This window comes from Salmo salar, chromosome ssa03 (assembly GCF_905237065.1).
Source record: "Salmo salar chromosome ssa03, Ssal_v3.1, whole genome shotgun sequence".
NCBI classification, from domain to species: domain Eukaryota; kingdom Metazoa; phylum Chordata; class Actinopteri; order Salmoniformes; family Salmonidae; genus Salmo; species Salmo salar.
In genome coordinates this window covers 47934332-47948468 of record NC_059444.1, presented here as the reverse complement: position 1 = coordinate 47948468, position 14137 = coordinate 47934332, and the positions used below count along the sequence as shown (strand labels likewise).

Below are 14137 nucleotides of genomic sequence, written 5' to 3'. Positions count from 1 at the left end.
ATGTATGAACAGAACACATATAATTTTCTTAGGTTCTGCCACAATAAATTATATTGAACTGGAGTACTCAAATAAATTTAAAAAAGTCCAGAAAGAAATATGTGTTATGTGTTAAATATGTTATCTATATGCCAACAATGCCTAATTTATCATTACAATTACAGATAAGAAATCCCAATTGCTAAACTGCTCAATATACTGTATATTCAGTCAATAAAAAAACAAATGCCATTTAAGATTGATTTATTGAAACCGTAATATCAGCTGGTTATATTGTGGAACACGATCATCAAAAAGGTGGAGCTTGTTTGTAGAAGCCTGTGGCTGTGACATAGCCAGCCTTGTTTTGTTAATTTAGTAGACGGATGATTCTTATTTCCCAAACCCTGGTCACAGTCAAGACACACCTATTTTATAGTAAAGAAAATTATTTAAAATAACAGAATAAAATAGAATAGAACATTTTTCCAAATGAAAAAAGATTGCAGTGCAAAGTGATGCGCATCTCAAAGAGTGATCATTTGAAACGGGGCTCAGTTTGGCGAAGTTGAAAGACAATTTTTCCACGGTTACAAACCAAAATTGGTCTTCTTTTCTATATACATATGTTTGATTTATTTTATTCTGCTTGTTCTTTGAAATTTTGTAAATGGGCAATTCCATATTGAACACTGCATGGTATTACGGCCACAGAATCTGTTTGGCAAGGAATGTAGCTTGTGTATCACATCAGTTAGATATGTTTTTATAGGTATTTATTTCTGTATGTCTAGTGGGTGCTTGTGCGCATATTCATGACAAGTGTGTAGAGGGAGGTGTCTGAACGCAGTTGAGTGAGTGAGACACAGAGGAGAAAGGGAATGTACAGAGAGGAACTTGGCTTGGTTTCTTTTTTGTTGTGCAAAGGCACATGTAGGCCTATGGAACACTAGAGTCCATGCAAATTAATTTCAAAATGTGTGATATCTGTTTTAAGATCGAGTTTTGTCGTCCGTCGAAACTCATGCACATCCCTATCTCTAACATGTTTTTTTTTTAAAGCGCTGTCACAGTATCACCATGAAAATGTTTCAAACCTGTCCCAGCAGCATACGTATTTGATCCATATAGGGTAGAATTTACTTATTTGGTTGATTTTACTTACCATCAAAGCAGAACTGTTTTATCGAGGTACAAATATTCAGTGCTTTCTCATTTTGCGCATAGGCACAGCATACAGCTTGGCAACATTGTAACTGCCAAGCGGCCACAGTACACTTCCATATGGGGCTCTTGCTCAGGTGCCTATGTGTTTGTGTGTGTGTACACATTTCAATGACGTTTGGTAGTTTGGTGAACACACTTACGTGTCTTGTATGAGTTTATGACTATTCTGTTACTTTGGTGTTCGTGTGTTTCTATGACTCTGCATGTGCGTAGCCTACATTTCAATGAGTGCTTATGAATGTCTGAGTATTAATGTATGATGTGCATGAGTTTGTTTGTTGGTGGTGTTATGTTTATCAAACTGAGGGAAATAGTACATAAAAATATTGATTTTGGTATTTTATTACACTGGTTGAAGTTATTACCATCTAACAAGTAATTACATTATTCATCAAAACAGTTGTTACGTAATACATTTACATTTTACATTTACGTCATTTAGCAGACGCTCTTATCCAGAGCGACTTACAAATTGATAACAGTTGTTAAGGCAAAAAAAAGTTGTTATATCAACCTTTCAACATTTTATTACATTAGCCGGCAAGTTATTACATTAACCAGTTTTATTATTAACAAAATTGAAAAGTTATTACATTAACTGTTATTCATTTGATCACCCTGACATAAAACTTGTAGTGTATTTTAGGTTGAAAAACTCTTCTGAAGTTTGTAATTTCCACTTTGAATTTTCACACTTGATTTTCCTTTCCCGAAAAAAACCTACGAAAATGTACATTTATTACAATCCACATAATAATTCACATTTCCTGTTGCTGCAGGATTATTTTCCTGTTTCAAAGTAAGATCCCATACTGTAACTAACTGCAATGTTGTTGATCCATCCCCTGTTTTCACTAATCACAGTGGTAAATCCCAGCAACAAATAAATGTGTATTTGGGTTTATTTGGCTTATCTATAACCAGCTAATTTTCTTGGGAACAGTAATATTTAGACAACATGATGCCAAGTGTGTTGTTTTTACATAAACAGCCACTCCTTTCCCTTTTTGCAATATATCACACCTGAAGATATTTTAACCACAAATCTCAATGTCCTTATCCGAGACCGAATCAGTCAGCCAAGTCTCTGTTAGAACCAGAATATCAGGGATTGTGTCCTGCACCAGATATGAAGAAGGTCCAACAGATACAAACAAAGACACAGCCAGGAGTACACTCAGACTAGCTTGGAACATAGAGTAGCTTCTTGTTTTTTGTACCTCTTATCAGGGTGTTTGACAGTTTGATGATAATTGTGAGACTGCTGTTTTGGAACAAGAGGTTTCTCCTCTGTACACTGTTTCAGACTAAAAAGACAGACAAAGAGACATAGAAAGAAAAGAGAGAGACACATAAAGCAATAAACACACAGACATTCAGTGTTGGAAGACAGCCATGGGAGTTAAGGAGCAGAGGGCTGGGGAGTTTTACGTGGAGAGGGATGTTCTGAACGAGCTTTGCTTGGACGAGTTGGCCAGAAGACGGACTCACTCCACCAGACCTCTCCTGAAGGAACGGGTGAAAGATTCCCTCAGGTAAGATAGTAACATCCCACTGGGCACAAACTAGTTGAATCAATGTTGTTTCAATGAAATTTGTCAAGGTATTGTGATGTGGAATTTAGTCAAATACATTGGATTTGCAAAAGTCATCAATGTAGACTGTTATTTAGAGGGTGAAATTTCAACAAAGGGATTATGTCATGGTAACCAATTTTCAACATAGACAAACCAAAGAGACAAAGAGACGCCTTCAAGACCGCCTAGCGGAACACAAGTACGACATACGGGTAGGCAATGACGACTACCCCATGGCAAGGCACTACACGTCCTTACACCATGGCAACCCTGCCTCCCTACAAGCTATGGGTATTGATCATATCCCGGCCTCTATTAGAAAAGGGGACCGTCTTAAACAGTTAAACCAAAGGGAAAGTTTTTGGATTTACAAACTACAGGCCACTAAATACCCGGGTTTAAATGAAGATATGGATTTCTCACCCTTCCTGTAGGGTTGTGATGGGTCCATTTGCTGTCATCTAGTGGACATTTTGCTCAATTGCCCTCAGCTATGTTTAGACTCTTGTTGTTCATGTTTTGCTGTGTTCTAGTGTACTATGGAATATATTACTTTCTTATTCTTGACACTTCTCCCAGCCATATTTAAGGTTAGAACTACCTTTTTAAGTGTTCTGATACTTCTAGCTTGGATAACATAGCTACAGTATTTCACTTTAAAGTGTGTATACTATTGCTTACTAGGTGTGTCCAATCAATTTTAACCACTCCCTCTTCAAATTAGGGCTAATTGGAAAAGCTGTTCAAAAGAAGACGTATTATTTCTTTGTACTCCCTGACGAAGGCCATGCAGCCGAAACGCGTCGGATTTGAAAAAACATTGTTTCTATTGAACATGCCATAATAATAAAGGCATTTTAATTAATTATATGAAGAGTGCCTTGGTCCTCCTTTCTTTTTGATGACCAACTCACCCCTTTTACCAAAGAGCACCTTCTGTCTACCAACATTTACTATTGTGTACCTTAGTAGCGCTTCCCTTCCTCCTCTTTCTAATAATTACAAGTCAATTTGACCGCAAGAATCCCAAACAGATATACTATTTGACTAAAACATAATCATTTCAAAACTTTCTTGCATTTTTATACGATCATGTCACTCTACTATGTGTGGGAATACTTGGGAGCAGATTTCAAAAATGTAAATCACCTGGAGCTGATTTCCTGGTGTTTTTACAGTCTTTTGTGTCTAATGACATAAGACAATTTTGGGGACCAAATAAAACCACTCGTGGGCCAAATCCGGCCAGTTGGGGAACCCTGCCTTACAACCTCCCCCCTACATTGTGGACTTCAAACCGCGAGCAGCGCAAGTGATTTATACAAAATCTGAGTGTACACATCTTATTAATAGTTTGATATGCTCAAACTCAGAATCAATTGAGCTTCCCCAAAATAATATGTTCAATGTGATAGAACATTTATTTTAATTGCCGAATTTCGCCTTTTGTCAAAATCCTATGTAGGCGTACTCCCTTGATTTTATCTACAGCCCTATGGCACAGTGTTACCAGCTCTATGTGCCACTAAAGGAGATGAAACCTGGTCCTGAATGGCCACAGTGTGTGCTGGCTTATGTTCCAGCCTAGCTGTAAGACTCCTGGTTAGTTTAATTAGATGTGTAAGAGATGGAATGGAACAAAACCCTGCACTCACTGTGGCACTCAAGGAGCTGAGTTGCCTGCATGCCCTATCCACCAACTTCAACACACAGCAGACACATATCCGTTGTCACAAATGGATAACAAAAATGTATTATTCTTTTCTCCACTTCTCCAACTCTTCCCCCTGGTCGCAGGTGTTCAGTGCCCAAGCTGAAGCGTTCTGTGCTGAGCTTTATACCTATCCTGTCATGGCTGCCTTGTTACTCAGTGAGACAAGACGCACTGGGAGACCTCATATCTGGCATAAGCATTGGCATCATGCACCTGCCTATGGGTCTGTACCACCTCTACTGTTTGAACACACACACAGGGCCCAATCCTAACTTGAAATCAACAACACATGGTGGAAAAAGTACTAAATAGTCGTACCTGACCAAAATGTATAGAAAATGACTCAAGTAAAAGTGAAAGTTAACCAGTAAAATACTACTTGAGTAAAAGTCTAAACTATTTATTTAAAAATGTACTTACTGTAAGTTCAAAAGTACCAATTGTTATACTTGAGAATATGTCAAGTTAAATTCTTATATTAAGCCAACCAGACAGCAGCATAAAAAAAACTCCAACAATCTGAAATAATTTACAAATGAAGTATTTGTGTTTAATGAGTTCGCCAGATCTGAGGCAGTAGGGATGACCAGGGATGTGCTCTTGATCAGTGGAAAGATTTGACAGTTTTCATGTCCTGCTAAGCATTAAAAAAGTTCTCAGTTCTTTTGAGGGTGAAGGAAAATGTTAAAAAAGTACATTATTTTCTTTAGGAATGTAGTTGAGTAAAAGTAAAAGTTGTAACAAATAGAGATATTAAAGTACAGATAGGCCTCCCCAAATAAATTACTTAAGTAGTACTTTACACCACTGAGTACTTAGTCACGTCAGCCACTGCATGTAACCACATGTAAATCTTTAATTGATAACAATGCTTGAGGTATGTGAAAGCATGATTTACACAAGTTGATCTCAAGTTAGTGTTGCATCTCTTTGGGCTGAGAATACTACATGATAACTATCTATTTTAGACTATGAAGACTGACATTTCTGTAACGTTTCCCCAGGTTTGGCCTATGCTCTCCTGGCCTCGGTGCCCCCAGTGTTTGGCCTCTACACTTCCTTCTACCCTGTACTCATTTACTGCATCTTTGGCACCTCCAGACACATCTCCGTAGGCAAGACAGAGTGTGGAAGGGGGGAAGGAGAAAGAGAAAGAATTTGAATGTTTTAATATAATTTGGTCGAAGGAATATGCTAATGAATTCACTAATATGATCTTGTGTGTGTAATGTGTGTGTGTTCCCTCAGGCGCATTTGCTGTGACCAGCATCATGATAGGCACCACGACAGAGAGGCTGGCCCCAAACAGTGCCTTCATGATTCTAAATGGAACCAATGGGACTGCAGTTATAGATGTAGTAGCCCGTGATGCCTTCAGAGTACAGATAGCAGCCAGCACCACTTTACTGAGTGGGATCTTTCTGTTTCTGCTGGGCATGATTCGGTTTGGTTTTGCGGTGACGTACCTGTCGGATCCCCTGGTGCGTGGTTACATGACAGGAGCAGGTATACATGTGGTACTTTCCCAACTCCCAAACTTCTTTGGGATCCGCACTGGACGCTTCTCCGGACCGCTGTCTCAGGTCTATGTGAGTGGTACACACAACACATCCACACACAGAAACAGATGATTCACACGTACAAAAGTTGTAAATGTTTTCCAACTACTGCATGTATGCAGAAACTCTCTCTCTCTCGCTCTCTCTCTCTCTCTTGCTCCTCATTCCTCTCTCTCTCTCTCTCTCTCTCTCTCTCTCTCTCTCGCGCTCCTCATTTCTCTCTCTCTCTCGCGCTCCTCATTTCTCTCTCTCTCTCTCTCTCTCTCTAGCTCCTAATAGATATCTGTAGACATCTGCCAGAGACTAACATTGCGGCCGTGGTGGTAACTCTAGTGGCCTTGGCGGTCCTCATAGCGGTCAAAGAACTCAACATTTACTATGAGAAGAAAATGCCTGTGCCTGTTCCAATAGAACTCATAACGGTAAGTCCTCTACACCAGGGTTAACCAAACTCGGTTATTTGAATAAGCTGTGTAGTGCTAGGGCAAAAACAAACACGTGGACCAAGTTTGGGAAACCCTGCTCTACATCTAACACCTCTCTGTGTGTTTCTGATTATTATTCATACAATCATCCTCAAGTCTTTTGCTCCTCATTCCTCTCTCTCTCTTTTGGTCTCTTTAACGACACGTTTAGTGAAAACCACTAGAGGGCAACCTGTCACCATGGCTGATAGGAGAGTAAGGCCAGAAAGTGGTTCATCTTATTTTTAGTTTAATGTTCCATATTTGCACATAATTTTGTAATTTCGTCAAGAGGAGTGTATGTGTCTCTCTGTGTGCATGTGCCCAGTTAGTCACATTGATCCAATAAAATATGGTAAAATGATTAGTTGTGTTAAATAATCGGCCTGTATTTGTTCATGGATTCCAAACACAGCAAAGCCACACAGGGTCTGAAATAATGATTTACTCACAAATGCACATGTACACAACAGGACAAGCGATGTTGTGTTTTTGTGAGCATGGTAACTTATGTGTGTCTATGTGTGTGTTACAGATCATAGTAGCAACACTTATCTCTTACTACTGCAAACTGAACAGCCGATACAAAGTGGCCGTCATCGGACAGATCCCCAAAGGGTGAGTGTTTATGAGTGTGTGTTATGTGTTAGTGTTTGTGTGTGGGTGGGGGATTTCTAAGATCAGTTGAGTCCACAGGAGAAGAGGAGAGGAAGAGGGAAGATAGGGGAAGGTGATATGGTGTAGTTCATTGGGAAAGAGTCATCCTATTCGCCTTGTTCTGGAACGTCACAGTGATCGCGGTGAGTTAGTTGCAATTGTGTTTGTATTTCCGGCAGCATTTGTGCGACGCTAGCGCATGCAAAGTGGTACTTTTAGTTGAGAGCTTAATAGTTTTACACTGACAGAACCGCACAAAATCCTAAAATTGATCAACATGACAAGCATTATATGTTCAGTACGAGGCTGTCACAATAGTTGGATGAAGAGACAGTTTTTACAATAGCAATGTTTTGAACACCAACCTCTACGTCGATTTGAATGGACCTGTGAGCCACATACGACCTGCATCCACCTCCTAAAGACGTGGAGACTTTGCGGTTTTGGCTCAAAGCGTTGAAACTAAAGAAATCACCAAAACATCCCTTTGTGTGCTCCTACCACTTCTTTGACAAGAAGCCTACAGTGGAGCATCCTTACCCAGAGAAATGGCTTGGCTACGATGCTCCACTCATGAAGAAGCATTGGGTGTTGGTCAGGCAGTCATCAGTGACAGGTAAGCAAAATGCTTGAAAAGTTTTCTTGCTTTCATTTTGTGTCTCCCTCTTGCATTTGTATCTATGCACAGTCTCAATATAACCATTTATTTCCTCTACAACGCAATAATAAAAAAATCCAATTTTATATATACTTAATTATTATGATTATTAAATATTATTAGGAGCGTCCATTTAGCATGGTGTTTTTTTGTTATTAACTGTCCATTGACTTGTTTAACAAGCCATACTGATTTCTTAACAGATGACACAACAGGCTCAAGTGTTCACCAAAGTGAAAATGGAGATTGGCCAACACAGATAGAAGGAATGGATATGCCTTCAGAGAAGGATGCCCAAACCCAATGGGAAGACCCATCTCTAAGTGTTCACCAAATTGAAAATGGGGATTGGCCAACACAGATAGAAGGAATGGATATGCCTTCAGAGAAGGATGCCCAAACCCAATGGGAAGACCCGTCTCTAAGTGATCACAACTACAGCTCAGGTGATCATGTAAAGCCCACCACCTGTGAGGCAGGGACACAGTGCCCAGCAGCACCTCTCTACAAAACCCTGCTGAGGAACGAAGCACTCTGTCGACTGCATACAGGCTTGTCTCTTGCTGCCTTCTCTACCCTGGAGGAACATCTTCTATCCCTCTACAAAGGCAGCTTTCAGTTGGACTTGACAGACCAACTCCTGATGACACTGATGAAGCTGAAGCTCAACTTGCTGCAACAGTAGCTAGTGGAACGTTTTGGTGTTTCCCAGAGTATTGTCAGTTGAGTGATTAGTTATCAGATTGACATGAGACAGTATTCATAAGCTTGATCATTATCACTGGTGTAAATTGATCATTTCATTCTTTCAATTATCAAATCATTTTCTTCATAACAATGCTTTACCTCAGGTAGCCTACAGGTCCTTTATCACTTTGTTTATCATTCAGGTTACTTTGAGCCATCATAACATAGCCTGCGCATTGATACACAATTAAACCCCAATGTAATTATTTGTTTGTGTACATGTTTCAACAGCGGCAAGAATCATGGGGATGTGTTGGGGAAGGAGGAGGGGTCTGTACGAGGCAGTAATCAATGGGATACATTTTTACAGTGTCTTTGTAACCACATAATTCTCCTCTATCCCTTCCTCCCCCTGTCCACTTTAATTTCTCCCTCTCCTTCTCTCCCTCTCCCTTTCTCTCCACTCCTGCCTTCTCCCCATCTCCCTTTCCTCTCTATCCTTAGACTACAGCCTCCCATGTCACCTGACATTAGTCTGTGGGGTTCGGTAGTTGGTGATGCATTCGTAGTAGGCATAGTGGGATATGCCCTTAACATCTCCTTGGGCAAAATCTTCGGCCAAAAACACGGCTACAATGTGGACAGCAACCAGGTGGAACATTTATTTTTTATTTTTATTTCACCTTTATTTAACCAGGTAGGCAAGTTGAGAACAAGTTCTCATTTACAATTGTGACCTGGCCAAGATAAAGCAAAGCAGTTCGACACATACAACAACACAGAGTTACACATGGAGTAAAACAAACATACATTCAATAATACAGTAGAAAAATAAGTCTATATACAATGTGAGCAAATGAGGTGAGATAAGGGAGGTAAAGGCAAAAAAGGCCATGGTGGCAAAGTAAATACAATATAGCAAGTAAAACACTGGAATGGTAGATTTGTAGTGGAAGAAAGTGCAAAGTAGAAATAGAAATAATGGGGTGCAAAGAAGCAAAATAAATAAATACAGTAGAGGAAGCGGTAGTTGTTTGGGCTAAATTATAGATGGGCTATGTACAGGTGCAGTGATCTGTGAGCTGCTCTGACAGCTGGTGCTTAAAGCTAATTAGGGAGAAAAATGTTTCCAGTTTCAGAGATTTTTGTAGTTCATTCCAGTCATTGGCAGCAGAGAACTGGAAGGAGAGACGGCCAAATGAGGAATTGGCTTTGGGGGTGACCAGAGAGATATACCTGCTGGAGTGCGTGCTTCAGGTGGGTGCTGCTATGGTGACCAGTGAGGGGAGATAAGAGGGGACTTTACCTAGCAGGGTCTTGTAGATTACCTGGAGCCAGTGGGTCTGGCGACGAGTATGAAGCGAGGGCCAGCCAACGAGAGCGTACAGGTCGCAGTGGTAGGTAGTATATGGGGCTTTGGTGACAAAACGGATGGCACTGTGATAAGACTGCATCCAGTTTATTGAGTAGGGTATTGGAGGCTATTTTGTAAATGACATCGCCAAAGTCGAGGATCGGTAGGATGGTCAGTTTTACGAGGGTATGTTTGGCAGCATGAGTGAAGGATGAGTGAAGGATGCTTTGTCGCGAAATAGGAAGCCAATTCTAGACATGCACGCACAAACACACACACACACTGGCATGCAGGCAGACCAACAGAGGCATGTGCTTGGGGTTGCTTTGCTCTGAAAGAGTGAGACAGGAAGAGAACACACAGTGTCTGTACCAGCTTACAGCTCTCTGGTCCTGAATGTTTAATGGCCGACACGCTCTGCTCAGTCAAGTATGAAGGAGAAGTACTGAATATACCACTGAATAAGTACTAGGACTTATTTACTGGGGGTGGCCACAAGTAAATAAACCCCAATGTAATTGAGCCTCTGGATTCCTCTAATCTCCCCCCTCTCTTTCACTCTCTTGGTCTTCTTTCTCTCTTTCTAGGAGATGGTGGCTATTGGTCTCTGTAACATAGTGGGAGGATTCTTTCAATGCCACGCTATTGCTGCTTCTCCGTCCCGTACCCTCCTCCAGGATAGCACTGGAGGCAAGACACAGGTAACACACACAGACATACACTCATGCATGCACATACACGTATCTTCATTTGCTAATATTTACGCAAGCGTACACACTAACTGATGTTTGTGTTTGTACATTTTGTCAGGTTGTGGGGCTGATTTCTTCAGTACTTGTGCTGATCTTCATTCTGCAACTGGGGACACTGTTTGAGGAGCTACCCAAGGTATCCATCTCTCCATCACCTCCACTCCATCCAAACACAGACAACACTGATCTGATGAGTGTTTGTGTGTCCCCTAGGCTGTCCTGGCCTGTATAGTGGTTGTGAACCTGAAAGGCCTTTTTATGCAGTTTAAAGACATTCCTGCACTCTGGAAGAGCAATAAGGTCGACCTGGTGAGCAATTTTATTTTTTATTTAACTAGGCACGTCAGTTAAGATCAAAATCTTATTTACATTGACGGCTTACCCTGGGCCAATTGTGTGCCGCCCTGTGGACTCCCAACCAGATGTGATTTAGCCTGGATTCGAACCAGGGTCTATAGTGACACCTCTTATACTGAAATTTAGCATCTTAGACCGCCGTGTATAGATGTGTGAGCAACACATCTATACACTTCATATTTATGTCCTAAAACATGCATCCTAACTTGAGATTAACGTATATGACTCAAATGGGGTTTGGGAAACCCTGATTCCTGGGTATTCCCCATATTGATTACCTGTGTCTCTGCTGTCCCCTAGCTGGTGTGGTTGGTAACTCTGGTGTGTACTATTTTGCTGAACCTGGACCTCGGCCTGGCTGCATCCATCAGCTTCTCTATGCTCACTGTCATCTTCAGAACACAACTGTGAGTCTGAGTGTATTTTATTTGTATTTATTATGGATCCCCATTAGCTGCCGAGGCAGCAGCTACTCTTCCAGGGGTCCAGCAAAATTAAGGCAGTTTATACAATTTTAAAAGTGTGTATGTGTGTGTCCATGAGCACACGTGTTTGCGTTTGTGTTTGTTTGCTTTGTTATAAGAGAGAGTAAGAGGGATTTACCTTTTAACAGTGGTATTCAAACTTTAAGCGGGGACCCCATTTTTTTCGCAATAATTTCTCGCGACCCCACCCCAAATATGATGATACAACCTTAAAATCGGTACATTTACATTTTTACATTAACAAATAACCTTTATTACATTTTAATCTCTTACCGAAATGAAAAGAAACCAGTAAATATCTTTCTCAAAAATGTTATATATTGTCCCATACAAAAATCTGTACTCGTATTATTATAATTTTTGGGGCAACCCTTCTGGTCGCGACTCTTTCTTCCTCTTTCTTCATAAAGTAGATAACATCTGTTCTCTCTCTCTCACGCGCACTCTCTCTCTCTCTCTCTCTCTCTCCCAGGCCGCGGTACTCTATCCTGGGGCACGTTCCTGGGACTGAGCTCTACCTGGATACAGACACATATGAGGAGGTGAAACTGAGGAGTTTACAGGTTTTTTGTATCGCTTTAGTATGCGGTACATTTTCATAACTTTTAGTACAAAACTCAAAACAGATCATCAAAAAGTTAGTTGTCTAAGTACATTTTCAACTGACCAACTACACAAAATCATACAGTCCTTTTTTTCACCAAACTTAATCAGTGTTTCATCTAGAAATACATGTTTCACATTGCAACACATGTTCATATAAAGTAATTGCCTTTCACAATGCAATGCAAAGTTCACACTGCTTTACTAAAATTACGTTGGCAAATACAGTACTGTAATATATGCCATTTACGTAGCAGACACTTTTATCCAAAGTGACAACATTTTTGGTATGTCACCACAGTTGGAATCAAACCCACAACTCTGGTGTTGCTAATGCCATGCTCTTACAAACTGAGCCATGTACAGGACTACTACAATACAAGTACAATACATTACTGTAAATACAATACACCATTACAATACAGGTGGAAGATTTCTGATTGCCATCCCCATGAGCGTACCACATCATGGATGAGTCATGCAACGATTTCAGTGGTTGCGTGGTGAACAAACAAGATTAATGCACAATGAAAGGTTTTGAATGCAAGACTGTCCATGTTACAAGTGTTACCAGTTTGTAGTTTTGTACTAAGAGTTTTGGAAATTCATCCCATACTTTAGAAAATAAAACCAAAGCAAAAAAACAGAACTGTAATATGTAATTAGGTGGGTGTGAGTGGGTTATTCAACAGTGGCTTTTAAAACAGTTTTTAGATTACCATCTATTGAAGTCCCCTGTTTGTGTGTTGGTTTGTCCCACAGGCAAAAGAGATACCAGGTATCACTATCTTCCGTTCCTCCACCACAATGTACTATACCAACGCTCAGCTATACCTGGATGCACTGCAGGAGAAGGTAGTGTGATTGTTTATGACCGGTAGAAGCCCACACCATTCCAACACAGAAAAATCTGCTTTTTAACATACTTAATTAAAACAATTCTGAAGGAAAATGATTTCACTCATATTGTAATTAATTATAGGTCATTTCTCATTGAAATCTGTAAACACTGGGCAGTTACTTTAAATACACACATCAGTAGTCACATTATTAGTACAATTGGCTAATTGGAAACTTGCTTGACTACAAGGGCAATATTGGTCACACCTTTTTTACAGTTGTTATTACTCGTAGCCTATGCTATTTAACAAACTGTAGTATCAATCCACATTGGAACCCTTAAACTGAAGAACCATATCTCCGTTTTGGAAAATTTTGGTGATATGGAGTAGTTGTGTAGTCGATCAAATCAAACTTTTTTGTCACATGTGCCAAATGCAAGTGTAGACCTTACCGTGAAATGCTTACTTACAAGCCCTTAACCAACAGTGCAGTTCAAGAAGAGTTAATAAAATATTTACCAAATAAACTAAAGTAAAAAATAATAAAAAGTAACACAATAACATAACACTAACGAGGCAATATACAGGGTACCAGCACTAAGTCAGTGTGCAGGGTACAGGTTAGAGGTAATTTGTACGTGTAGGTAGGGGTGAAGTGACTATGCATAGATAATAAACAGCGAGTAGCAGCAGTGTACAAAACAAATGGAGGGGGGGAGTTAATGTAATAGTCCAGTGGCCATTTGATTAATTGTTCAGCAGTCTTATGGCTTGGGGGTAGAAGCTTTTAATGTCCCAATGGTAGGATAATCGTAAACGTAGGTCATCAATTTCATTTTCCAATGATTGCATGTCAGCAATTAAAATTGATGGCAGTGGGAGTTTACTCGCTCGCCTACAGATTCTCAAAAGGCAGTCCTATCTGCATCCTCTTTTCCTCCATCTTTTCTTCACGCAAATGACGGGGATCTGGGCCTGTCCCTGGGAGAGCAGGATATCTTTCTCATCGGACTCGTTAAAGGAAAAAGATTCTTCCAGTTCGTGTTGAGTAATCCCAGTTCTGATGTCCAGAAGTTATTTTCGGTCATAAGAGACATTTTTTTTTACATTTTAGTCATTTAGCAGATGCTCTTATCCAGAGCGACTTACAAATTGGTGCATTCACCTATAATATCCAGTGGAACAACCACTTTACAATAGTGCATCTAAATCTTTTAAGGGG

At 40.2% G+C, this 14137-nt stretch overlaps 1 protein-coding gene across 1 annotated transcript in view; it reads left to right on the top strand.

The window, feature by feature from the left end:
- Positions 1-1959: 1959 nt before the first annotated feature.
- LOC106600630 (solute carrier family 26 member 6) overlaps positions 1960-14137 on the top strand; it is a 29836-nt gene continuing 17658 nt past the window's right edge. The window contains exons 1-13 of the mRNA XM_014192131.2: positions 1960-2741; positions 4581-4720; positions 5502-5612; positions 5746-6086; positions 6326-6478; positions 7056-7138; positions 9027-9174; positions 10464-10577; positions 10687-10764; positions 10842-10937; positions 11286-11392; positions 11943-12012; positions 12836-12928. Coding sequence (XP_014047606.1) covers positions 2602-2741; positions 4581-4720; positions 5502-5612; positions 5746-6086; positions 6326-6478; positions 7056-7138; positions 9027-9174; positions 10464-10577; positions 10687-10764; positions 10842-10937; positions 11286-11392; positions 11943-12012; positions 12836-12928 — 1674 coding nt within the window. The 5' untranslated portion in view covers positions 1960-2601. The remainder of the gene's footprint in view (positions 2742-4580; positions 4721-5501; positions 5613-5745; positions 6087-6325; positions 6479-7055; positions 7139-9026; positions 9175-10463; positions 10578-10686; positions 10765-10841; positions 10938-11285; positions 11393-11942; positions 12013-12835; positions 12929-14137) is intronic.